Below are 25,951 nucleotides of genomic sequence, written 5' to 3'. Positions count from 1 at the left end.
TTTTTTTTTTTTAAAGATTTTATTTATTTATTTCAGAGAGAGAGAATGAGAGAGAGAGCACATGAGAGGGGGGAGGGGCAGAGGGAGAAGCAGACTCCCTGCCGAGCAGGGAGCCCGATGCGGGACTTGATCCTGGGACTCCAGGATCATGACCTGAGCCGAAGGCAGTCGCTTAACCAACTGAGCCACCCAGGCGCCCGAGAGGTTGCAAGAGATGGTTTAATAAAGCCTGCCCTATGCATGCTCCAGGGCATGAAAGAGGCTATCCACTGCTTGATTCTGTCACCTATGTGAGATATACCCTGAAAACCTCATTTTTAGACCTGAGTGCCAGGGAAACTTTTTCTTTCCTTGTAGAACCTGGTATGTGTTCTCATGGTTAATGAGAAGCCATAGAAGACAGAGAGAGGAATTGAATCATAAGTAGTAACATAATTTGGTAAATTGGTAATTGCTTTCACTATAGGGCAAATTGTAGGTTAGCTTTGAATACTTGTATTAATCCTTACTAGATGTGGTTCCATTAAAATCTTTTAAGGAGGTAAATTCTAGACTTTTTTTTTTTAATTTATTTATTTGACAGAGAGAAGCAGCGAGAGAGGAAACACAAGCAGAGGGAGTGGGAGAAGGAGAAGCAGGTTTCCTGCGGAGCAGGGAGCCCAATGTGGGACTCGATCCCAGGACCCCGGATCATGACCTGAGCCGAAGGCAGACGCATAACAACTGAGCCACCCAGGCGCCCCATTTTTTTTTTTTTTTTTTTAAGAAAGTCAGAATGTTGGCAACTAGCAGTAAGGGGACTTTATGAGAATAATAGGAAACATTTTCTTTTTTAAAAAAAAAATTTTTTATTTTTTATTTTTAAGTAATCTCTACATCCAACGTGAGGCTCAAACTTACAACCCCAAGACTGCATGCTCTGCAGACTGAGCCAGCCAGGCATCCCGGAAACATTTGCTTTTAGAAATTGGTGTATGAACATAATATTGGGTACACAGTTCCTACCAGATTCCAGACTTTGAGTATTAGAATTGCGGGTTTAAGGCAGTAATTCCAAGGCAGCGGTGTAAAGTGCAGGGACAACAGTCATGACTGGTAAATACTTGTTAATGTGCTAAGCATGGGACTGAGCAGGTCAGGGTCTCAGACTGGTTCAGGAAGCAGTTCACTGCTCTGTGTTTGTTGAATGACTAAAGACTAATAAACCTGATTATATATAAGAATAGTACAGCAAATTATAGAACACTTCTTTTTTTTACCCAGGTGGTTCCCCTCACATCTGTCTGGACTTTTTTTTTTCCCATATGAATTTGGCATGTGTTTATTTATTTTTAAAGATTTTATTTATTTGACAGAGAGAGACACAGCAAGAGAAGGAACACAAGCAAGGGGAGTGAGAGAGGGAGAAGCAGGCTTCCTGCTGAGCAGGGAGCCTGACGCGGGGCTCAATCCCAGGACCCCAGGATCATGACCCAAGCCGAAGGCAGACGCCCAGCGATTGAGCCACCCAGGCGCCCCAGAGATTTTATTTATTTATTTGTCAGAGAGACATAGCGAGAGAGGGAACACAGCAGGGGGAGTGGGAGAGGGAGAAGCAGGCTTCCTGCTGAGCAGGGAGCCCAATGTGGGGCTCAATCCCAGGACCCTGGGATCATGACCTGAGCCGAAGGCAGACGCTTAATGACTGAGCCATCCAGGCGCCCCTCGGCATGTGTTTAAAAATAATATAGAAAATTAAAATTTTTTCTATAACTGATATTTTTCAGGTAGGTTTTCTTGCTCATCATTTCTGAAATATGAGTTTTTTGTTTTTTTTTTAAAGATTTTATTTATTTATTTGAGACAGAGAGAATGAGATACAGAGAGCATGAGAGGGAGGAGGGTCAGAGGGAGAAGCAGACTCCCTGCCGAGCAGGGAGCCTGATGCGGGACTCGATCCCGGGACTCCAGGATCACGACCTGAGCCGAAGGCAGTCGCTTAACCAACTGAGCCACCTAGGCGCCCCCACTGAAATATGAGTTTTTATATTTCACATTTTTAATGTGAAATATTAACAATCCTTTTAATACCTGTGGGGTTTTTTTGTACAAATACAATTGGTCAGTCATTTTTTCTACTTATGTTTCATTATAGAAACTGCTTAGGCAGGTATTTGACTCCTTTTATCAGCTTATGACTCCAGTGCATATCCCTGAAACCTTCTTTACTGCTATCCTTACATACAAACCCTGAACTTCACAGATGTTCCCAGATCAGAGGACTGGGTAGATGGTGGTATCATCTCTTTTTATATTTGACTTTTCCCTTGTGCAGATTGTCATAAAGCTATTTCTGCTCAGGTCTTGTGCACTTCCCTGCTCTCCCAAATTAGAATCCAACTTTGAGCACAAGTTAGTTTAATGGCTTCCGAAGCTGAATCTACAGTTAACAGTCTTTTTAGTTCACGGAATTGCAGAATTTCCTAATAGGAAGCTACCCTGGAGATCATGTGCAGCCCAGAGCTCTCATTGATAAATGCCCCGGGCACCCGCTTCATTGATTTAGTGGCTGGCCTGCGGTCCTATGGCTGGGACTTTGTCCCTTCTTTTTCAAAATCATGGAGAGCCTATTCTAAATCTGCCCAGATGTACCACAAGTTTTAGAGCATAGAAGTGTAATGGAGTTAAAAAAAAAATACCAGGCCGGTCATATTAGCCAAATTCAGGCAAATAGAGTCTTTTTCCCCCACCTATCAGGTTTCATATTTGAGGTTTGTATGTTATTAATTAAGTTTAACTTGTAGTTTTTTTTTTAAGATTTTATTTATTTATTTGACAGAGACACAGCAAGAGAGGGAACACAAGCAGGGGGAATGGGAGAGGGAGAAGCAGGCCTCCCGCAGAGCAGGGAGCCTGATGCGGGGCTCAATCCCAGGACCCTGAGATCATGACCTGAGCTGAAGGCAGACGCTTAACGACTGAGCCACCCAGGCGCCCCTAACTTGTAGTTTTATGCTGCGATGTCATCTATTTGTCATTGAGGCACATCTGGGAATTTTATTTACTTGTTGGTGTGACAGTATTAAAAAGTCTCCAGTTTATTGACAGAATTGAAATAGGCTCTAATTTAAGGATTCTTTTATCAGTCAGGAGAGAGAAACCATACAGCAGTGTGAACAGGGGAAGTTTAATGTAAAGAATTGCTAACTATAGCAGGGATTGAAGTAAAAGGGATTGGCTTGGCAGAAGTAAAGAAAGCTTAAAGAATGTAGGACAAGCGGATACAAGGAGGAGCCACTGCCCCCAGGGCTGAGGTGGGGAACCCTGTGAGAGCCTCCCAGGCTGAGGTCCACACCTCACTGGAGAGGGCGCAGCCATGGCTTGCGGGATGGTGGAGAACTCACTGAGCAGGGGGTAACTGGGGAAGCCGCTGGGAAGTTGCTGGGGGGCTGGGGGCATTGCAAGGAGCCTGCCAGGAGAAAACACTCTTCTTCTGCTGTATCTCTCCAGCGCCCTCTACTGAACAAGTGTAGCATCGTGCCTGCTGGCGAAGAAAAAATGTTGAAAGGTCCCAGATTCGTTTTCAGAGTGGCCAAAAAGCTGAGTGTGGAGCTCAGAGGCAGTAAATCAATAGCCAGGATGGTTCACTACCTTCAGATTCCTTGTAGTTGCAAGTAGACACTTGGGGAAAGAATGCTTATCACTGGTTACACAGTACATATTTTAAAATTTTTTAGCAAACAATGAAATCCTGGTCATTATTAATAACCACTCTGTAGCTTACCCACCAGGACATGGCAGCAAGCACTGCTGTATCTGAGAGACTGGTTGGAGATTTGCTTCTGTTATTTTAAGCATATTTAAAGTACACATATTCAAGTATCATTATATAAATTGACTGTGAAAGTGGAGCAATGTTAAAAATTATAGTGTCATTTTCAGTTTGAGGCTGCTTTAAACTCAGAAATGAAATAAAGAAAAGGTTTTTACAAAATGACACTTAGAACTCCTATACCTGTAATTGACATGTTAATATAGTAATACTAAAGCAGTTTTTATAGTGGTTAAATTGTTTACTGAACCTGATTAGGTTTGAGACAAAGCATAATTAAATAGTGCTGAATCCAGTCAGCACTTCCTCTTCCTGAATAAGCCTAAATTAAATAGATTATTGAGAAACTGTTTATCAGTATTCTTTGGTTACAAGCAACAGAAAATGACTGTACAGTTTACAGGGGAGGGAAAGAGGGACTTTGGGGATGATAGGAGGCAGCTGACATCATTGAAGGGAACACTGAAAAGCTAGGCTCCGCAGCCTGCAGAATGCAGGTAGCAAGCATGAACGGTCAGGCTTTGTAGGGAACAGTCGGTGAGATGCATCTGCTCCAGCTGTCTCCCATGCAGTTCAGGACTCACATTCCGAGGAGTGTCTAGGAGGACCAGGCAAGGGCAAGGCACTAAGGTGCCAGGCGGCAGAAACAACCTGTTTCTGGGCTCAAAGGATACAGATCCCTGTCCTGGAGACTCAGTTATCACACTGTTTCTTAGCTTCTCTTCCTTGGCATTGGCTTCATTTTCAGGCCTTCTGTGGTTGAGATAGCTCTAGCAGCTTCCATTCCTCTGATCCTGTTAGGTTCATCCCTGACCCTTAGAGTCATCTCTGAAACTAGTGGATGGCCCAGGGATGCAGTACCCTTTGAATGGAGTCACTGCCCCAAAAGTCCATGGAGTTCAAGTGAGGGAAATTGGAGTACAGTTACCAGTGGAGTAGAGGGAACTAACTGGCAAAAATGGCAGATGGAGGTAATCACCTTGATTGTTCAGAGAAAAGCCAATGGAAGAAGATAACAGTTCAGCCACTGAGTTCAGCCACCCAGGCACCCTCAGATTGGATAATTTCTGTTGCTTTATTAAGTTTACAGATTCTTTCCTCTGTCATATCCATTCTTCCATTGGGACTATCCAGTGAGGTGGCTTACTTCAAGTTTTTATTTTTCAGTTCTAAAATTTCCAGTTGGTTCTGTTTTTATAGTTTCTATTTATCTGCTGTGAACTCCTAAATTGCCATTTGTTTCAGATGTATTTACCTTCATTGCCTTCTGGAGCAGAGTTATAATAGCTGCTTTAAAGTCTTTGATAATTCCAACACCTAGGTCATCTGAGAGGTAGCATCCTTTGTCTTTTGTCTTGGCAGCGGGGTACATTTTCCTGGTTCTTTGTATAAGGAGTAATTTTGGATTTTATTCTGGACATTTTGAATATGTTGTACAGATTTTGAGTCCAATTAAACTCCTTTAGAGCATGTTGACTTTTGTTGCTTTTGTTTCTCAAAGCCTTTGCTCTGCTGTTCTGGATCTGTCCCACACATGCATGACCTGAATGAAGGTGAGCCCAGACGTGGGAACATTTATACATAGCATTTAGAAGTCTTCTCCAGGGGCGCCTGGGTGGCTCAGTCGTTAAGCGTCTGCCTTCGGCTCAGGTCATGATCCCAGGATCCTGGGATCGAGCCCTGCATCGGGCTCCCTGCTCAGCGGGAAGCCTGCTTCTCCCTCTCCCACTCCCCCTGCTTGTGTTCCCTCTCTCGCTGTGTCTCTCTCTGTCAAATAAATAAATAAAATTAAAAAAAAAAAAAAGACGTCTTCTCCAGGCAGTTCCTGTCTGGGATTCCCCCACACTCTCTACTCACAAGAGCTTCTTTTCCTAATCGCAGGTTCAGAAGGATGGGGTTCTCTCAGTTGTGGCTGCCTCTGCCACCACGGCCACAGCACAGCTCTGTGACTGCAGGAGCAAAGGGGAAAATGAGAAACTCACCCCCATGCAGGTCACCTCCCCAAGTTTTGAGTCTGCTCCCTACTCTACCAGCGTGTGTTTGCTTTTCAGTATTGTATTTTTGTATTTACATTGTACTTGACATCTAGTTTTCTGTTGTAATCAGCGGCTGAGAGAGACTGTCATGGTCTTTCTCTGCCTTGGTCAGCCCCAGAAGTCTTACATTGCTGCCTGCGTTATTTTTGTATGCTGCATAACAGATTACCACAAACTTAGTGGCTTTAACGCAATATACATTCATTATTTCACAATTTCTGTAGGTCAAGACACTGGGCATGGCTTAGCTGGGCCTGCTGCAGGCTGTAGTCCAGGCCAGGGCTGGGTTTCCATTAGGGGGCTTGACTGGGGAAGGGTGGGCTTCCAAGCTCACTCACGCTATTGACAGAATTCATTTCCTTGCAGGGGTAGGATTCATGGTAGATGTTTCTTCAAAGCCAGCACCCAAGAGGGAGACTAAAGTCATCTGCTAAAAAGATGGAGTCTTACGTAATGTAGTCAGGGGAGCAGCATTCCGTCACCTCTGCCATATTCTAATGGTGAGAAGCAAGTCACAGGTCCCTCCCACACTCACAGGAGGGCATTTATACAAAGGTGTGAACATCAGGAGACCTGAGAGTCTCTATCAACTATATTATCCTTTGATCCTCAAATAACTCTTCCTTCTACCCTCAGCTCTTATTCATTAGAGCCATGGTTCTCTTTTCCACCCCCCAGTCCTGGTGAAACACTGAGTGGCTTCATGGTTCTTATAGACAGTCCATCCAATACTCGGACCTGTGAGTTCTTGACCTCCTGTATGCTAGTGACCTTTACTTTAGAACTCTGTCCTGTGATTCTAAATCCCAAGCATATGCTCTTTGCTACATACCTCCATTTATTTCCATAGTCTTTCAGGTATTAAAGGTAATTCAAGTCTTACCTTCACTTTCCTGTTAGATTCTCTGTCCCTTCAGGTCCAAGACTGTTTTTATGTCTCCTCCCTTTGTATTGCCTACAGGGCCTCCTGAGTACTTCCTGCACAGAGCAGGTATTCAAGCACATGGTGCAAAATTAAGAACAGTGACAGCTAGACAGGATACCACTTCTTTCTTCTTCCTTTTTAAAGTTTGTCTCTTAACACTTTACCCTTGCTAACCTAAACACTGTCAGGAAATTCTAATTGAATTACCCAAACTTTCTAAATAATGCACTTAACCGGCCGCCTGGGTGGCTCAGTTGGTTGGACGACTGCCTTCAGCTCCAGTCATGATCCCAGGGTCCTGGGATCAAGCCCCACATCAGGCTCCCTGCTCAGCAGGCTCAGGAGCCTGCTTCTCCCTCTCCTCACCACTCATGCTCTGTTGCTATCTCTGACTTTCTCAAATAAATAAAATCTTTTTTAAAAAAATAAATAATGCACGTAACACAGACACGCAATGAATTAGTGAATATTTTAATGACATGGCATTGGAGCCTAACTGGGATAACTTCAGAGTATAGGCTGTGGTTTTGTCTTGTAGGTGAAAACGAAGTTAGGATGAAAACCAATTATAATTTCTGGTAACTAAACCTCCAAGGTAGAAACAGGCCTGCCCTCTTTTATTGAATCCTTTCTTTTGCAAAAAGGGCGTAATCAACTAACAAAAACACTGGAAATTTGGAAGATTTCCCAACCAGAATAGTTTTGCATGGGGTGGCTGTATGCCCAGTATACCTATATAATTCTATTTTTTGAATCCTCATTTCTCTGGGACAATGTGTAGTTTAACCAGGAATTCTGAGGTGATTGACAACACGTCGAGGCCTCAGTTATGGGGATTCCCCTACTTCCCAACTCTTCCTTCTTCTGGCTGCTTCCAGAATAAGAGTGTTGCTTCTTCCTCCACCCAAAGTCTCCTAAGCCAGTGATGGCTGAACTATTTGAGAATAAAAGAAACATTAGATTATTAAAACCCAGATTATTAAAAATATTTCTTTCTAACAAAACTCAGTATAGTGGGGACCCATTATAATATGCCTTGCCATGCAGAGTATAGAGGATTTATGTCCAGTTTGGCCCTGTGTCTAGTGTGGGGTCCAGAAATTGAGCCCCATATCGGATTTTCTCCTTACCTAGTTTTCACTACTACTGAAACAGAAGCTGTACCATGAATCAAAGCAATCCTGTTTTCTTTAGCAGAAGCTGGATAGGAAAGCTCGAGTTATTTGTAGTGGTAATAAACTGGAGAGGAAGTGCATGTGTACGAATAGAAGAGTGATTGAATGGACTAGGATAACATTCACACTGTGGTATATTACGTAGCCACTAGAAATAATAAATTGGATCGATTAGTTGGGAGCAGGACTGAGGAGAGAGAATCACACACATGTATTGAATGAGAAAAGCAAGATGCAAGAAAGTTTGTATAAGACAATCCCACTTTTACAAAACTGACCAAATAAAATGCTTTGTAAAAATGTATAGGTCTATATGATTCCATACAGTTCCCTGAGCACAAAGACCTGGAAAGGTATGAACAAGGTGGTTAACATGGGTTATCTGGAAGGGCGGTGATGAGGGAGCAGGGGCTTTGCTATGGGTGTGGAGGGAGGAAGAACCCCTGAGGGGACTCGAAGGAAATGAGAAACAAAAATGCAGAGTATACTGGAAAAAAAATATAGGGTTACCTTTACACATGTATATGCAATCATATATTTAAATGTAATTTTAAAAAGAAAAAGTTGAAATTAAAAATAAAATTCTCCCAACCTGGCCCTCCCTTTTCTTTATTCTCCTTGCAGCTCACCTTGTGAGTCTGCCTCATAGCGTCTCCACCAAAAAAAAATACTGACCAACTACCTCTATAGTTAGCCCTTGAACAACAGGCATCTCGACTTCAGGGCCCCACTTACACATGGGTTCTTGTCCAGAAACACAAGATAGTACTGTAAATAGATTCTTGTCTTCCTTATGATTTTCTTAACATTTTATTTTCTCTAGCTTACCTTATTACAGTAATACAGTATATAATACATAATAACATACAAATATGTGTTGTCTGTTGATGTGATAAGTAAGGCTTCTGGTCAGTAGCAGATTATTAGTAGTCAGTTTTGGGGGAGTTAAAAGTTGTACGTAGATTTCCGACTGCTTGGGGAGTCAGTGTCCCTAACCTCCAGGATGTTCAAGTGTCAGCTGTAGAGTTGATACACTAGTTTTTTTCTCTTCCAATGGGTCAAGAAACTTCCCAGTCTAAGTGTGTGTTTTTTTTTTTTTAAGTAATCTCCGCACCCAATGTGGGCCTCAAACCCACCACCCCAAGATCGAGTCACATGGTCTTCCAACTGAGCCAGCCAGGTGCCCCTCCAAATCTAAGTTTCTTTTTTTTTTTTTTTAAAGATTTTATTTATTTATTTGAGAGGGAGAGAGAGCATGAGAGTGGGGAGGGTCAGAGGGGGAAGCAGATTCCCTGCTGAGCAGGGAGTCCGACGCGGGACTCGATCCGGGGACTCCAGGATCATGACCTGAGCCGAAGGCAGTTGCTTAACCAACTGAGTCACCCAGGCGCCCCCAAATCTAAGTTTCTAATCTTCTCACTAGCCCTGAAAGGTAGACAGAATTTTATTAAGTATTACTTGATCATTTCAGGGAATAAGGTGTCCCTTCGAAAGAAAGGATGCTTACGGAAGATGTTTTTCTTTTTAAAGTAAAAATGTGATTCGATGTTTATTTTTAAAAAATTATTAGTGAGAAATGGCAGAAACTGTACTGGAAAGTTACTGTCAGTTGGGGGAAATTAGATAAAATTTTATTAAAGAGCATACATCTGAATTGTGCTTTGTCATATAAACATGAGCTCAGACAAGCAAGGCTTAAGATAGCTCATGGCTACATAGTCTTCTTTATTTACAAAATTTTATTTTACTGTATAGTAAAACCTTGACTATACTGCTGGGGGAGTAGCAGCTCTAATTACTTTAATTGTCAGAGCAGTAGAATTAAGTGATTATTTTTATTTTATCTTCAATTGAATACCTTTTATTTATTTTGGGGGGGTAATTTTTTTTTCTTTTTTTTTTTTAATTTAAATTCAGTTAGCCAACATGTAGTACATCATTAGTTTTTGCAATGGAATGCCTTTTAAAGATGCACCTATACTTGCCTATTTTGTTAAGTTTACTATCTGAGGATAATTTAAGGCTTTCATTGTACTGTAGGTTAAGAAAGTATAATGGTAGAGGAAGGCAGTCACTACTTGGTTTTTATTTATTTGCTTTTTTCCAAGATTTGTGGCAGCAGCATGACGGTTATAGCTCCACTGTGTGTACACCACCCATCACTCACAGGCTTGCCTATGCATTTTAAGAATGTTTAAACACAGATTTCCTGGGTGAACATATTCCTGGAAAGTGTCTTCTGAGATAATGAGTGATCACCATTTTCCAAACTTGATAAACGTACTGAACTTCTTTAAAAGCAGTGTTCTCAACCTCGGCGAAACATCAGAGCCATCCGGAAGCTTTAAAAACTGCTGACATCTGCATTTTACTCTGAGAGATTGTGCGGGATAGAGTGGCAGCCCTAGCTTTGGAAGTTTTTAAAACTTCTTCGCAGGTAATTCTGATGAAACAGCCAAGACTGAGAACCACTGTTTTTTGTTTTGTTTTTTTAAAGATTTTATTTATTTATTTGACAGAGAGAGACACAGCGAGAGAGGGAACACAAGCAGGGGGAGTGGGAGAGGGAGAAGCAGGCTTCCCTACCGAGCAGGGAGCCGTATGCGGGGCTCGATCCCAGGACCCTGGGATCATGACCTGAGCCGAAGGCAGACGCTTAACAGCTGAGCCACCCAGGTGCCCCTGAGAACCACTGTTTTAAAGGAACAATATTCCCTATGTATCCCCCCCCACACACCATATTGATTTAAATTATGTTTATTATGATAGTGTTTAAATATGTACAAACTGACAGCAGGTTGAAATTCCTTATGTGTGTGTAGTTGTATATAAAACACATTTATAAATGAAAAACCTCAAAATCAGTAAATTCAAGACAACATTAATATGTATATGAATGATATTTTCCTGAGGCTTTTGTGCATGCTGTTCCTTCTGTTTAGTCTTTCCCACCTGTATCAGTCTAGGCCCAGGCAGGTGATAAAAGCACACGGTAATGTAAACAGGGAATGTTTCTTACAAAGAATAAATAGTTAAGCTGTGATAGAAGAGTCACTGCAGAAACTGTGGGATCTAGGGCTGAGGGAGAGTCCCCAAGGAAGGCTGGGGTTCAGACTTGCTGAAGAAGGTGGAGTTGCAGAGCACCTCCGTGATTTGCCCATGTCAGTGAGCCTGCAGTTGCCGGGCAGCAGGAAGCAGTCCTCCAGAGCACAGGACTGGCTCAGGAAAGCCACGGCCAGTGGCCGGTCACAGGGCCACACAGGCAGCAGGCAGCGGGGCTCTGGGGGCAGCCCTCCTGGTGGCAAGCTGCAGCTGATGGTCAGCCACGTGGATGTGCTGCGGAAGTAGGAGTATCAGCGCAGCAGGAGGTGTGGGGCACGCAGGGTCCCAGTTGGAAGGGCTGTGTCATCAGCAGGACCACAAGAGATGAGTGTAGGGGTAGGGCAAGCAGCAGGAGGCCCGGAGCACACAGTGTCTGTTGAAAGGGTCGCGGGCAGATGACACTAGACCATGTGGTGCAAGGTTGCTGAGGGACTGCCCTTTCTGGCCCATGGCTGGAGTCATCACTGGTGTCCTCACAGCTACATGCTCAGTTGTGCTCCCTGGGAAGGAGAAAGACTTAAAGGAACTGCCTGTTTACCGCAGAGCGTGTGTTGAAGGTTGAATTTGGAGTTGCCCAGCAGTAAATTGGTATATGACCCACACCACCCCATGCCGGCGAAATGCTCATGTAGTGTTTGAGCTCTAGCTTACAGGCTGCCTGACCCTTCTAAGTGGTGTTACTCTGTGCTGTGCTCCCCGCATCCTTAGAGTAGCTCACCGTGCTGTGTAGGAATCTTTGTTTAAAAACTAATTGCTCTTGGGGTGCCTGGATGGGTCAGTTGGTTAAGCGTCCGACTCTTGATTTCAGCCCAGGTCATGATCTCAGAGTCTTGAGATCAAGCTCCGCATTGGGCTCCACACTGAGCGTGAAACCTGCTTAAGATTCTCTCTCTCCCTCTCCTTCTGCCTCTCCCCCCACCCCAATGCTCGCTTGCTCTCTCTCTCTCAAAAAAAAAAAAACAAAATTAGTTGCTCTTTGAGACACCTGGATGGCTCAGTCGTTTAATGCATCTGACTCTTGATCACAGCTCAAGTCTTGATATCAGGCGTGAGTTCAAGCTCTGTGTTGGACTCCACGCTGATCGTGGAGCCTACTTAAAAAAAATTGCTCTTTCAAACAAACATATCATGTAGGAATCTTTATTTAAAAAATAATTGCTTTCTCTTGGCAAGGATGCCCATTCCCACTGTTAGTGGGAATGCAAACTGGTGCGGCCACTCTGGAAGACAGTGTGGGGGTTCCCCAAAAAGTTAAAAATAGAACTACTCTGCCATCCAGCAATTGCACTACTAGGTATTTACTCAAATACTAGTTTGAAGGGTTACATGCACCCTGATGTTTATAGCAGCATTTTTAGTAGTAGCCAAACCATGGAAAGAGCCCAAATGTCCGTTGAATAAAGAAGTTGCAGTGTGTGTATGTACACACACACACACACACAATATGGAATATTACTCAGCCATCAAAAAGAATGAAATCTTGTCATTTGCAACAACGTGGATGGAGCTAGAATATTATGCTAAGCGAAATAAGTCAGAGAAAGACAAATCCCTTATGATTTCAAGAAACAGATGAACATGGGGTGGGTGGGGGTAAGAGGCAAACCAAGAAACAGACTCTTTTTTTTTTTTTTTAAAGATTTTATTTATTTATTTTAGAGACAGAGCACAAGAGGGGGGAGCGGGAGAAGGAGAAGCAGACTCCCTGCTGAGCAGGGAGCCCGGTGCGGGACTCGATCCCAGGACTCCAGGATCATGACCTGAGCTGAAGGCAGTTGCTTAACCAACTGAGCCACCCAGGCGCCCCAAGAAACAGACTCTTAACTATAGAAAACAAACTGAGGGTTGCTGGAGGGAGGTGGCAGGGGATGGGTTAAATGGGTATTGGGGATTAAGGAGGGCACATGCTATGATGAGCACCAGGTTTTGTATGTAAGTGCTGAACCACTAAATCCTACACCTAAAATTAGTATTATACTGGGTGTTAACTAACTGGAATTTAAAACTTGGGGGAAAAAATCTAAAAAAAAAAAAATAATTGGTTTTTCAAGCAAACATATATTTACAGAATGCTTGAGAATCACCTCCAAAGATTCTGATTTGGTTGGGCTAGGGCAGAACCCAGGAATCTTTGTGGTTTTTTTAAAGATTTTATTTATTTATTTGACAGAGAGAGACATAGTGAGAGAGGGAACACAAGCAGGGGGAGTGGGAGAGGGAGAAGCAGGCTTCCCACCGAGCAGGGAACCGGATGTGGGGCTCCATCCCAGGACCCTTGGATCATAACCTGAGCCGAAGGCAAACACTTAACGCCTGAGCTACCCAGGTGCCCCAGGAATCTGTTTTTAATAGGTAGTCGGGAGGATGCTGACAGTGTGGCCCCTGAGACCACAAGGAGAGATGTGGGTCTGGGGCTGGACTGTAGGAACAGTGTCTTACTCCATTTTGTCCCCTTATTGCCTAGCTCGCTCCCTGCTAGAAGCATGGTGTTCGACACGTGGGCGGAATGAGCGACCCCGGAAGCACGGACTCGGTCAGGGCCACCCCGAGAAGTGGTGGCCCTAGAGAAGTGCCCCATGTTTCTTGCCCCTTCTCAGAGTGCCCTTTAGAGTACTTCGCACGAAACCCAACCTGACCTAAAACTCCCTGCAGCTAATGCTTTTTTGTTGTTTGATTTTAAATGGACCTTATACGAATGCCACCTTTCTTTGTTTCATAGGGAGAAAGAACAAGAAACACAAAAAGAGGAACGTTTGATGGAAGAAAAGAAAAAGAAAAAGCAGGAAGAAAAGAAAAAGAAGGAAGGTGCTCAGAAAAAGGTTTGGCTGGCATTCCTGCTTCACTGCCTGTGATCATTGTGTGTCTCATTTGCATTGTCACAGCCATTAGGTTAGAGTTCCATTTTATGACCTCAAAATATCAATGTGCTAAAGCTATAATTAGCAAAAAATAGATGTTGTGCTAGCGAAATAAATACAGAGTGACAGCCACAGAATGTCTTTCTTAAGGAACTACAAATAGTAGAGCTGTGTTTTAAAGAAGTCTGATTTTTGTTGTTGGTGATAAAGAATGTTTGTGCTATTCCACTTACTGCGAACTGTCCAGAACAACCATGTCTGAGAAATGAGGAAAGGGGCCATGTAACTGATTTTATTAGGAAAGCTAGAAATATTTTTGCAGGTTTGGCAAATGTTCTTTTATAAATCCTATTGTTATTAAAAATTAAAAGTCCTTCTGTAAATCTTACCGTCTCACTTAAATCTTACCTCATTTAATATACCAAGTTAGGCAATTTTTTGTTGGTCTTGCCTAGTTTAACATACCTTGTAATTTAAACTGTGTACCTTTTAGTTTATATTAAAATACAGAGCTCTGATGAGCTTCCGGATAGATTTTTTTTTTTTTTGGCCTTTAGATCAATATCGGCATGTAATAGCATGTAGACAATTATACATTTTCCCTGTAATAAATTTTAATAAATTGAGCAAAAACTTGTTTTTAAAATTTCCAGTATTAAAATCTGCTTATAAACTTTCATAGATATGCACATTCTACACATTATTATTCCTAAAGAGTTTCTGATTTTTTTTTTTTCAGGCTGCTGATCAAAAAACCAAAGGTAAGTTTATTTTATTTGGGGGTGCTACATTGTATGGCAGCACCACACTTTTTGTGATGAAGATGACTTTTATTTTAATTGATAGTTAAAAACAAAGAATCTAACCCTGGCTTTGAACCTTTTGAATCTTCTTTTTATCATTCACTGTGCATTTCTTCATTTATCACTGGTTTCACATCTGCACTTCATTGGCATTGGTTTCATCTAAAATGCCTAAAGAATGTTATGTTTGCTTTCTGAACAATGCTTTTTACTTTTCCTTTGCTTTGCTTTCCACCAAACAAGGACTAAACTGATAAAGGTGATCCAATTTGAATAAGAACAGCCAAAAGATACTGAATTTTTTTGAAGCTTCCAATTTCTCTTTGCCGATTGTATAACAAAAAGAGGTATATTCTTTCTGTATTCCCTCTTTGCTTATTGATATATAGAAGATTTTTTTTTTTTCTAAGTCGAAAATTTACTTGTTAGTGTCTTAGCGGGTGTTGGAAACACAAGTAGTTCCCCCAGGAACAGAGGCGTCCCTGGGGTTTGCTGGAGAAGGGGCACAATGGCAGCAGCATTGGGAGCTTCTTCACCCTGTGCTTGCCCTGGTCAGGGGCTGTGCGGGGAGACGGAGCGTGTGCTCAGGAGCCACGTCCGCCAGCTCTGTTAAATCTGGGGCCAGTTACTTGATTTTTCCAAGCTGCAGGTATCTCCTACTGAAAATGAGAAAGCTGGTGAGTGGGCAGCTCCCACCTCAGTAAAGCTCCTGTGAAGATTCAACGAGATCATGTATGAAAAGGGCTTGGTGCCCAGCACATAGTTAGTGCTTGGTAAAAGTGAGCTAGAATTAGTTGTTAGGATTTTCAAGATTCTGCGGGACGCATGTACACGGTGTGCGTGCAGGCACGAGTGCCAGAGAGACTTAGCAGCGTGCTGTTTGGGTGGTGCCACCACGAGTACTCTGCTTTGGTTTGGCATCTTGGGGTTTCCAAAGTAAAGTTTATGTATGTGACATCATTCGAACTTCATAACTGAGCAGGCCAGGTGTGAGGTGGCTTGAACCGGGCCTTCTGACCCCCATGCAGTGGGCCTCCGGGTGCCGGCACCAGGGTCACAGTAAGGTGGGATTTCGTGTAAAGTAAGTATTAAAAGGCAGCCCAGTTCCCAGAAAGGACATTTGTCTCTCACTCTCAGAAGCAGTGTGAATGTATAGCACACTTTTTCAGAAGGTCCAGAGGGTTGTGGTACATAGTTGTGTTAGCAGTTATGATCTTGAATAAGGAAGAATGGTTTCTTCCACTTGCATTTAAAACTACGGGATTGTTGTTCTGAGTCATTTATTTCCTTTTTTTTTTTTTTTTAACATTCTGAGAAGTTTTTATAACCTGATTCAATACCAGCCGTATTGTTGTCATTGTCAATGTTTTCTCTTTGCTTATGGTCGTATAATGATCCTGCCACACTACACAGAATTATTATTTCCCATTACTGTTCTGATGAGCATTTCCTTGCTTACTCCAAAGTCTACTGGTGTTTTCTCTTCTCCTTTTATCTTCTCTAAATTACTGCTCCTTTGGGTCCAATTTGTCATCAACTGTACTAACTATAACTAGCCTTAGCACACATAATAATAATAATGATTATTAATGTCTCCTAAACAGAAAAAAAAAACCTTTTTAAATTATAAATAATCTAACAGTGCTGCTAGATAATTCATTAATGAATATTAGCAGTATCAAGGTTTAAATTTTTCTCAGATGCTCCATTATTTCTGGGTCGAATCAAAATTAACTGCCTGCAGGAAGGTGGTTCTGAATTTCTGACTGGACATGCGTGTTGGACAACACAGGCTGGGCCTGCTGCTTCCCTTAATTAAGACTCCCCCATCCCCTGCCCCTCAAAGAGCTTCACTGAGCAATTTGAAAGCCTTTGTATGAGCCTTTCCACAAAAAAAATAGTTTCTTGTAATTTCTGCTAAACATTGTCTTTGCATTATCAGGGACTCAAGAAAGAGGTAGCTGAGCACCACTACTTGTTATGCTTTAGTGAGACTCGAGATGCTCTCAGAGTTGTGGGAAGGCAATCAGATGTAATCTCACCTATATATTATATTTCTGCTGTGGAGGACCTGGTATCTGAGTGTTGGACACTGTATAATGGGTTTTGCTTCGGTCATCAGTAATCTCCTTTATTTTGGGCACTGCCCTTAATTTGGGCACAGATAATAGTAGCTTTATATGTGATGTGATGACTGAGCCTAAATTTTCCATATTGTTTTCTGGGTTTTTTATGGATTTAATTTTTTTTAAGGATTAATTATAATACCCATAAACGTGAAGTAATTTAATTCATTGGTTTTGGCCAGATTTTCTAAAGTTCACAAAATAGAAAGATAAGTTTTCATACAAAAAGCTCAAAGTTAATTATATCATGTATGAAAGCAAGTATCTTGATGACCCAATATGTCTCAAACTCCATATGATTAATGCTTTATGATTTTGAGTCATATACTTTTATAAATTCACACATTATGATTAGACTCCTAATCTTGCTTGAAAGGACTATAAGTTTTGCAGTTGGGTATTCAACTTTGCCATGCATTCAATTTGTAATGCTAATTTTAAGAAAATCTTTATGTGCTTTTGTTAATGTAAATCAGTTGAAACCATATTTTTTCAGTAGCCTTACATTGAGTGATAAAGGTTTTGGGGTCACAGATTATTTGCACTGTGCTGTATTCCTGTTAAGGCTCATTCTATACATGGTTTTCTCAGTATGAATGAAGGTGAGCATTGAAGTTTAAAGGGTGCCTTCCCAATTTCATAGTCAGATCTAGATGCGAATGAATACAAGTGAGAACCCACTTCTCTGTACTTCGCCAGTTAGGTGGCACTTTTTTTTCTTTTTAGCAGAGTTGGCTGAGTGCTATTTGCTCAGTCGTGAGCTATTTGCTCAACATAATATTCAGCAGTTAATTTTTATAAGGCATCACATCTCCTGAATTACACTGTGTAATAAAGTTGGCCAGATTCCTTGAGTTTACATGTATCCATGTTCACATCCACATAACCAAAACAAATATTATTTTGACTATATGAGTTACCCTTAGAAGCAATAGCTAAAAGTCTAGTTAGTGTGCTTCGCACAGTGTATTTTATAATATATGTCATTTTGTTTGCCTGTCTGAAAAATTAATAAAATCTTAGCGTTTGAAGCATTCTTAGAGATTCTCCAGTTCCTTCATTGGTTTGGAAGTGAGATTCAGAGAGGTTAGTCTGCACACGTTTTGACAGCTAGACTTAGTGGCAGAACTAGAATCCTCATCTGGTGGCTGTCAGTTAAATATTTTTTCTACTGTCATATGAAGGAGACATCAATATTGTATATCCATTATCAGTATAATCATTCATCTTAGGAAGTAACTTAGGATCTTTTCAAATAAGGCTGAAAGAAATTCCTAAGAGATTCATTATGTGAATTCTTTATGGGATGGTATCTTACAGGATTTTAAATATTAGATGTCTTTCTTTAGCCATGTTGCTCTATGTTTAAAGTAATTATTTAATTTTACTGTTAAATCCCTGACAGAAAGAAGATATAATACATTAATATTTTTTCTATGGGAACAAAAGAAAGTATATTAAGATGTGGTATTTTTCCCCTAACACATAGGCAACTTAAAAGGATAAAAATTACTGGAAAAAGAAAACAGCTAAGCAGGTACATACATATAAATTCTTCATTGAATTTTAGAAGGAAGGAAGTATAAATCCACTGGTGGCAGGGAGGCAACATAGTGCTCCTGTTACAAGCCCTTTAACAGCATCTTTTTTTTTTTTTTTAAGATTTTATTTATTTATTTGACAGAGACACAGCAAGAGAGGGAACACAAGCAGGGGGAGTGGGAGAGGGAGAAGCAGGCTTCCTGCAGAGCAGGGAGCCCGATGTGGGGCTCGATCCCAGCACCCTGGAATCATGACCTGAGCCACCCAGGCGCCCCCAACAGCATCTTCTTTTATTTTTTTTTTTAAGGATTTTATTGGGGGGAGAAAAGATTTTTTTTTTTTTTAAATACTCTCTACATCCAATGTGGGTCTTGAACTTACCCCAAGATCAAGATCCACATACTCCCAACGACTGAGCCAACCAGGTGCCCCTGAAGTTGGATTTTTAAAATTCATTTTTCTTTTTTTTATTGAGGAGTAATTTATAGTCAGAAACGTACAGGTTATTATCTGCACAATTCAGGTATAAATATAAAAAAATGGCATAAATAAGTGGAGTAGAGTACATTGTTTTGTGTCCAACTTCAAATAATCCAATAGCCCAAGGTGGGTGTCAAGCTTAAGGGATTCTCTTCTTATTTTATTTTTTTGTTATTAACATATAATGTATTATTTGTTTCAGGGATACAGGTCTGTGATTCATCAGTCTTACACAATTCACAGTGCTCACCACAACACAAAACCTCCCCAATGTCCATCACCCAGCCACTCCATCCCTCCCACCCCCTCTACTCCAGCAACCCTCAGTTTGTTTCCTGAGATTAAGAGTCTCTTATGGTTTGTCTCCCTCTCTGGTTTCTTCTTGTTTCAGTTTTTCCTCTCTTCCCCTATGATCCTCTGCCTTGTTTCTCAGATTCCACATACCAGTGAGATAATATGATAATTGTCTTTCTCTGATTGACTTATTTCGATTAGCATAATACCTTCTAGTTCCATCCACGTCGTTGCAAATAGTAAGATTTCTTTTTTTTTTTTTTTATGGCGTAATATTCCATTCCCCATCTTCTTTATCCAGTCATCTGTCGATGGCCATCTGAGCTCTTTCCATAGTTTGGCTATTGTGGACATGGCTGCTATAAATATTGGGGTGCAGGTGCCCCTTCAGATTACTACATTTGTACCTTTGGGGTAAATACCCAGTAGTGCAATTGTAACAGCATCTTCTTGAGGGCCCTTCTGCTAAGTCTCAGATAAAGCAGAAGTCCACGTCTCTGATTAGGTTAACTAAACTGTAATGTTAAATGTAAAGGCAGTTCCAAGTTTAGAGAAAGTTACAATTTATAGCTCTAAAGGAAGCTGATAGTCTGCTCTCTGAGAAATCACTTAACAGATTACTTTCTTTGCTTTGCTTTTTTAAACCACTTTATTGAGTTAAATTGGCACACAGTAAACTACATGTATTTAAAGAGAACAGTTTAGTAAGTCTTGGTATGTGCATACCTGTGAAACCATCCCCACAGTCAAGACAATAATCCATCACTCCTGGAAGTCTCCCTGCACCCCTGCCAACCCAGTTCTCAGGCCCTCCCCACCTTCATCGGTCCATAGGCAAACACTGATCTGCTTCCCATCACTACAGGTTTTCTTTTCTAGACTCCAGTTAGAGCAATGGAACCACGCAGGATGCACTCTTGGCTTCTTTCACTCGGAGTAATGCTTTTGAGGTTTGTCCCTGTTGTGTATATCAGCAGTTCACTTCTTTTTATTGCTGAGGGGGGTTCTATGGTTTGGATATATCACAATTTGTTTGTCCTTTTACCTGGTCATGGACATTTGAGTTGTTTCTCATTTTTAGCTCTCGTGAATAAAGCTTCTATGAACTTTGGTATACAAGTCTCCATAAGGATATGTGCTTTGCTTTTTCTGTGGTAAATATGTAGGAATAGAATGGCTGGATCTTAGGGTAGATGTATGTTTAACCTTCAAGAATCTGCAAAACCTTTTCAAAGTGGTTATACCACTTCCCAGTGCTACATCCTTACCAATACTTGGAAAATCAGTCTTGATCCTTGTAGAGGTGTGTGGTGATCTCTCATTGTGCTTTTGATTTGAGTTTCTGTAATGACTGGTGGTGTGGAATGTTATTCTCATGTGCTTTTTTGCTGTGTATCATTGGTGAATATTCAAATATTTTGCTACTTTTTAAAAAGTTGAGTTACTTGCTTTCTTATTCCAGATTGGTTTCTAATACTACATTGACCTCTAGAGTCAGGCAGAAAGACTCATCACTGCAGCTTAGCTTCCTTCGTAATCCATTATTTCCCTTTCTCTCCATGTGCACAGCTATTTGTAATACAGTAATTTCAGAAAATGCACACTTTTAACTGCGATCACATTTTGTCTTGCTTTTAACACACCTAAAGATTACATTAATAAATGAGCTGTTAGTCACATTTTGCTATCTAGAGTTGTCAAGTTAGTTCATTAATTAAACAAACAATTAACAAATACCTATCAGACAGCAAAGGTAAGTTCCCTCTTCTCAAAGAGATGTATTAGGAGGAAGAGTTAGATATATAAGAAAATGAATGCACTAAAGTGTTCTGAGGGTTGTGATACATTTATCCCACATCTTCTACCTGAAAGGATTTAAGTACATTCACTTGGTCATGTTTCTGTTCACTGTTTATGTCCCTGTAAGAAAAGATGGCCTGTTTTTAAAAATAAATGAGAAAACTGGGAGAAAGGCAAAAACTGCTTTAGAATGAGATGAATGCACGCTAGAGTTGGCCACTTTCCCGGTTGTCCCCAAGTTAGCCATGAAAATGAGATTGGGGGGGTACCTTATCCCAGCCGTTCTGAACCCACCCATGAGGCCAGTAGAATTGAGCACTCTTAACAGCCTATCCGACCAAAAAAAAGGAGTTGAAACTGGAGAGGTGGAGGGCAGGGAGACCAGCTCATAGAGTCCATCTTAGGACTTCAGATTTGACCTTTCAGACCAGAGGGAGCCACTGGAGATTTTAAGTGGGAGTGACTTCATGAGATTTATATTTTAGAAAGATCATGGAACATGCCAGATTGAAGATGAATCAGACAGTTGGAGAGGGAGCTGGATGCAGCTGGTACAGTTAGACTGCTCCACACTTCACACTCGAGATGACAGCTCCATGGTGAGGGTGCACAGGAAGGGTCGTGTGGTAGAGCCGGCAGAACTTGGGAGACCAACTGGGTTACTCATGTGATCCAGCAGATACTTATCAAACACCAGTTTGCCTGGCACTGTTTGGTATGGGGAGAAAAAGATTTAAAAAAAAAAAAAACAACAGATATGCTTTGCACCCCCTTGTAGCTTCGAGTCTTATGGAGAATGGGCAGAAACATCAGTCACGATGCTGTGTGTGTCAGAACTGACTGGGATGGCTACTGTGAAGGAAAGGAACATTGTCTCATGAATGCGTAGAACATAAAAACTGGAACCAGGCTGCAGTGAGCGAAGGCATCCCAAGTGATGCTGAATCAAGGTCCGAAGGATGGAGAGAAGGCAGCTAGGCCAGTTGGGGTTAGGCCAGGGAAAGTAGAGAGAGGACTCACGGACTTCCACATTCGGAGGGAACAGCATTTGCAAAGGCTAGCTGGCCCGTGTGGCATTCTCCAGGAACTAAAACAAAAAGTTGGCATAGAAGGTGAGTTGTCAGCAAGGGGGAGAGTGGTGTCAGTGAGGCTAAGGTAGGTGGGGACCTAGTGTGCACAGGGCATGTAGAGGTGGAATATCCCTTTTTTTTTTTAAGATTGTATTTATTTGACAGAGCAAGAGCGCATAAGCAGGGCGGGCAGAGGAGGGAGAGAGAGAAATGGGCTCCCCACTGAGCAGGGAGCCCGACACAGGGCTTGATCCCAGGACCCTGGGATCATGACCTGAGCAGAAGGCAGACACTTAACCATCTGAGCCACCCAGGCGCCCCTGGAATATTCCTTCTCTTTTCTTTTCTTTCTTTTTTTTTTTTTAGATTTTATTTATTTATTTGACAGAGACACAGCTAGAGAGGGAACACAAGTGGGGGAGTGGGAGAAGGAGAAGCAGTCTTCCCGCTGAGCAGACAGCCTGATGCGGGGCTCGATCCCAGGACCCTGGGATCATGACCTGAGCCGAAGGCAGATGCTTAACGACTGAGCCACCCAGGCGCCCCTGGAATATTCCTTTTCAAAATCAGATTTCAACATGGCCGATTCCCCTTGCCTTCCCCATCCCTCTTGGACTAAATGTTGGCATAGTCTGACTCGGGCTCCCTCTTCTGGCAGGCTCTTGGATTCTGCACTTTTGGAGGACAAACATCCCAGGATTATTGCTGGTCCACGATTTTTACATTTATTAAAGAAAACACACACACAATCCTACCACACAGGGCAGTATGCATGCCCTGAGAGAACACATTTCTGACATGATTCCACTTAAACCCTCTGTGTTTCATGAGATTTAGGATTTGCTGTTTTTCAAGAGCTTGTTCAGTTACGGATGATTGAGCGTGGAAAGAGACGAGGTTAGGCTGGAGGGGAGAAAGCTGAGAAGCTGTGCACTCAGTGGACTCTGTTCACCCTCCATGTCTGTCCAGTGTGCCTCGTTTGGGGAGTATTTCTAGTTAATGTTACATATTGAAAAGATGATAGAAAAGCCAATATGAAAAAAAAAAAAAAAGAAAAGCCAATATGTACTAGTGCTGTATTTGTTACTTGGCTTTAACATATGCTGTTATCAAAAGTTTCTATTTTGATCTTCTAAATCTGCCGGCTGTTGCTTAAAAGAACTTAGAAATATTTGCCTGTATGATAAATAGTACATTTTTTTTAAGTAGAAGAATCCAAGGCCCAAAACGAAGTAATCTTCTAATAAAATGATTCTTACTGTTAGTAGTCATTATTAAAGTAAATTTACTTTAACATTCATATTATACAGTCTGATATACTAAGAGTAGCATTTAATGTAATTTCATGCTTTTTAGAGAGGTAACTGTAGTACATTAGAATAGAAAATATCTCTGAACAGCATTCTCTCATTAGCAACAGGCACTAAGATAATGTAGTTTAGTAGTTAATGAGTTTGTGCTCATTTTGAGTTGAGCTCCCGAAGTTGCCATGGTGACAGATCAGCCAGAAGCCGTCAACAGAACACACAGAAGGCCACTGCTTGGTACCCCTCCGGAACTGCCAATAAACACAGCAGATGGACCCTCCTGCACATCGCTGTCTTCCCCTCGCCTCTAGTTGTTCTAAGGAGCTTCTCACTACAGCGTTGGCTGCTTTGTAGGTTACAGAAGAGATTGTAATAATGAAAATCTTCCTTGGAATCACAGATTATTTTAGCCCAGGAAAATAGTTCTCTTTTATAGTTGTTTAAGTAAGTGTAAATTTTAAATTTTAAGAAACTCTGAATCTTTGAGCATATATTCTGAAATAGCTAGAATTAATGCATGATTTTTGAATATTTTTCTTCTGTCATTGTGTGGTATCTGTACAGAAGAGAAATTCTATGTTTTATCATACAAAAACTTCTATTTCTTAACTTCTAAGATGCCACCAGTTAAAGAACATCATTGTTCTAATGTCTGACCTACAGATGCAGTTGGAGGGCCAATGAGGAAACTATGTTAAATTTATACACTAATTGTAAGATGCATGCAAATTTCAGGAATAAGACACGTTAACATGTCCCTCTAGGTTGGCATTTATCTATAAAGAATTACTTTTAAAATACACCGTTGCATGCCTATAGCTGTCAGTGTGCTTTAGGCTTTATCGTGGTAGCCCAGGAGATTCTGATGGAGGGCGTGTGTAAGGAAGTCCCATTACGGTAAACGCCATTACAAGGAAACCGTTGTTGAATATCTAGGTCATGACCACACACCATGATGTTGTCTAGGTGAGTGAAAGAGCTGAATATTCTACTTGCTAAAAAAGGATCTGTGCTCTTAATCAGAGTTCAGTTGAAGTGTATAGAAACCACTCTAGCTTTTTTTAAGTACAGGGAATTGAGTGCTTATAAAACCATTGCGAGGCCAGAGGGAGGGAGCACCCCCTGAGCTGGGCCTCTAGAAATGATTCCCCACAGAGTCATCCCAAAGAGCTGCTCCTTGGGAAAGGATCAGGAGGCCTCACTGGCACTGTTGACTCCGGTGCACAGTTGTCACCGCCGCAGCCCAGTGACCGGGAAGCTGCCGTCGCACTGTCTCCCACCGCCACTAAGGCAGTGAATGGGAACCAGGACCCTGCCCAGAAACGTCCACCATTTCTAGGGCTATGCGTACAGTCAGTGCTGGGGTAGCAGACAGAGAGCAGCGAGGTCACTGCCTGCCAGATCGCATGGGGTCTGACCCACACCTGGGGCCTCCCTGCAGCTAGGAGCCGGACCCGTCAGTCCTGCCCCTGGTGTGCATGTTGGGGAGTGGGGGGCAGGGAGAGACAGCTTTGACTACTGCCCTGGAACATTTTTAAAAATGATGGAATGGATGACTGCTCATTAACTTTTGTATAGTGTTTGACACTTTCCAGACGGTAGAAATGTGAGACCCAAATTAAATGGGGAGGTTTAGGGCCAGACGAGAGATGTAATTCTCCAGTCCTGAGTACAGCTGTCAGTATCTGTGCTAAGTTACCACATCGCTTCTGCCAAGAGTCTCTGCCTACCTGCCTCCCTTCTTCAGTTAGTTCACTAACTGCAGTTCATGTCTCATGTGACTTAGAGTTTTGTTCATCAGCCTAAAATCCTTCCCATTGCTTCCGAGAGGGGAAAAGGAGTGAGGAGGATTATTAAGACTGGCCAAGACTTGACCAAACTTCAGTCAGGCTCCTAGACCATCTCCTAGGCCCGTCCATGCACTTCCTTATAAAATCCAGTTTTAGCAAGAACCCTGCTACGTCATGGGCGCCTGGGTGGCTCAGTCGTTAAGCGTCTGCCTTCGGCTCAGGTCATGATCCCAGGGTCCTGGGATCGAGCCCCGCATCGGGCTCCCTGCTCGGCGGGAAGCCTGCTTCTCCCTCTCCCACTCCCCCTGCTTGTGTTCCTGCTCTCGCTGTCTCTCTCTGTGTCAAATAAATAAATAAAATCTTTAAAAAAAAGAACCCTGCTACGTCAGCTTCACCAGAAGCCCCCTCTGCTTCCCGGATGTCTGACCAGGTTCCTCATCCTCCACTGGCCCCCGGGTGATGCCTGACACCCTGGCTGGCCTTCAGCGAGAATCCTGCTAGATCAGTTTAGCCAGGAGCCCCCTTACCCTCTACGTTTCCTCTTAGTGGTTTTCCATTCGCTGCTCCACTCCCGTGCTCCCTGGCTATAAATTCCTGCCTGTCCCCGCTGCACTCGGAGTCGAGCCCAATCTCTCTCCCCCACTGTAAATCCCACACACGGTCCCTACGCCCATCAGCCCATCGTGAGGGTCCTGGATGGAGCTGCGTCACCATCCTTAACAAGTGTCCTTGCATGTTTTTCCTTTACCGTAATAAACATTTATAGTGCACTTATGTGCTAGATATTGTTCTGAACAGTTCTTTACATATATTAACATTCACTCCTCAAAGA

At 42.2% G+C, this 25,951-nt stretch overlaps 1 protein-coding gene across 9 annotated transcripts in view; it reads left to right on the top strand.

Annotated features, from left to right (window-relative positions):
• The window catches only part of TNRC6C (trinucleotide repeat containing adaptor 6C), a 145,144-nt gene that overhangs the window by 28,567 nt on the left and 90,626 nt on the right, over positions 1 to 25,951 (top strand). For 8 of the 9 annotated variants that reach the window (XM_081804384.1, XM_081804390.1, XM_081804381.1 and 5 more), the window contains exons 2-3: positions 13,769 to 13,868; positions 14,647 to 14,668. In XM_081804384.1, coding sequence (XP_081660510.1) covers positions 13,806 to 13,868; positions 14,647 to 14,668 — 85 coding nt within the window. In that variant the 5' untranslated portion in view covers positions 13,769 to 13,805. Of the gene's footprint in view, positions 1 to 9,580; positions 10,385 to 13,768; positions 13,869 to 14,646; positions 14,669 to 25,951 lie in introns of those variants that run through there. The other variant, XM_081804385.1, reaches the window with a different exon arrangement.

This window comes from Leptonychotes weddellii, chromosome 15 (genome assembly GCF_054177405.1).
Source record: "Leptonychotes weddellii isolate Sample4059 chromosome 15, ASM5417740v2, whole genome shotgun sequence".
NCBI lineage: Eukaryota > Metazoa > Chordata > Mammalia > Carnivora > Phocidae > Leptonychotes > Leptonychotes weddellii.
The sequence above is the reverse complement of the archived record's forward strand: the minus strand, read 5'-3'. Positions and strand labels throughout refer to the sequence as shown.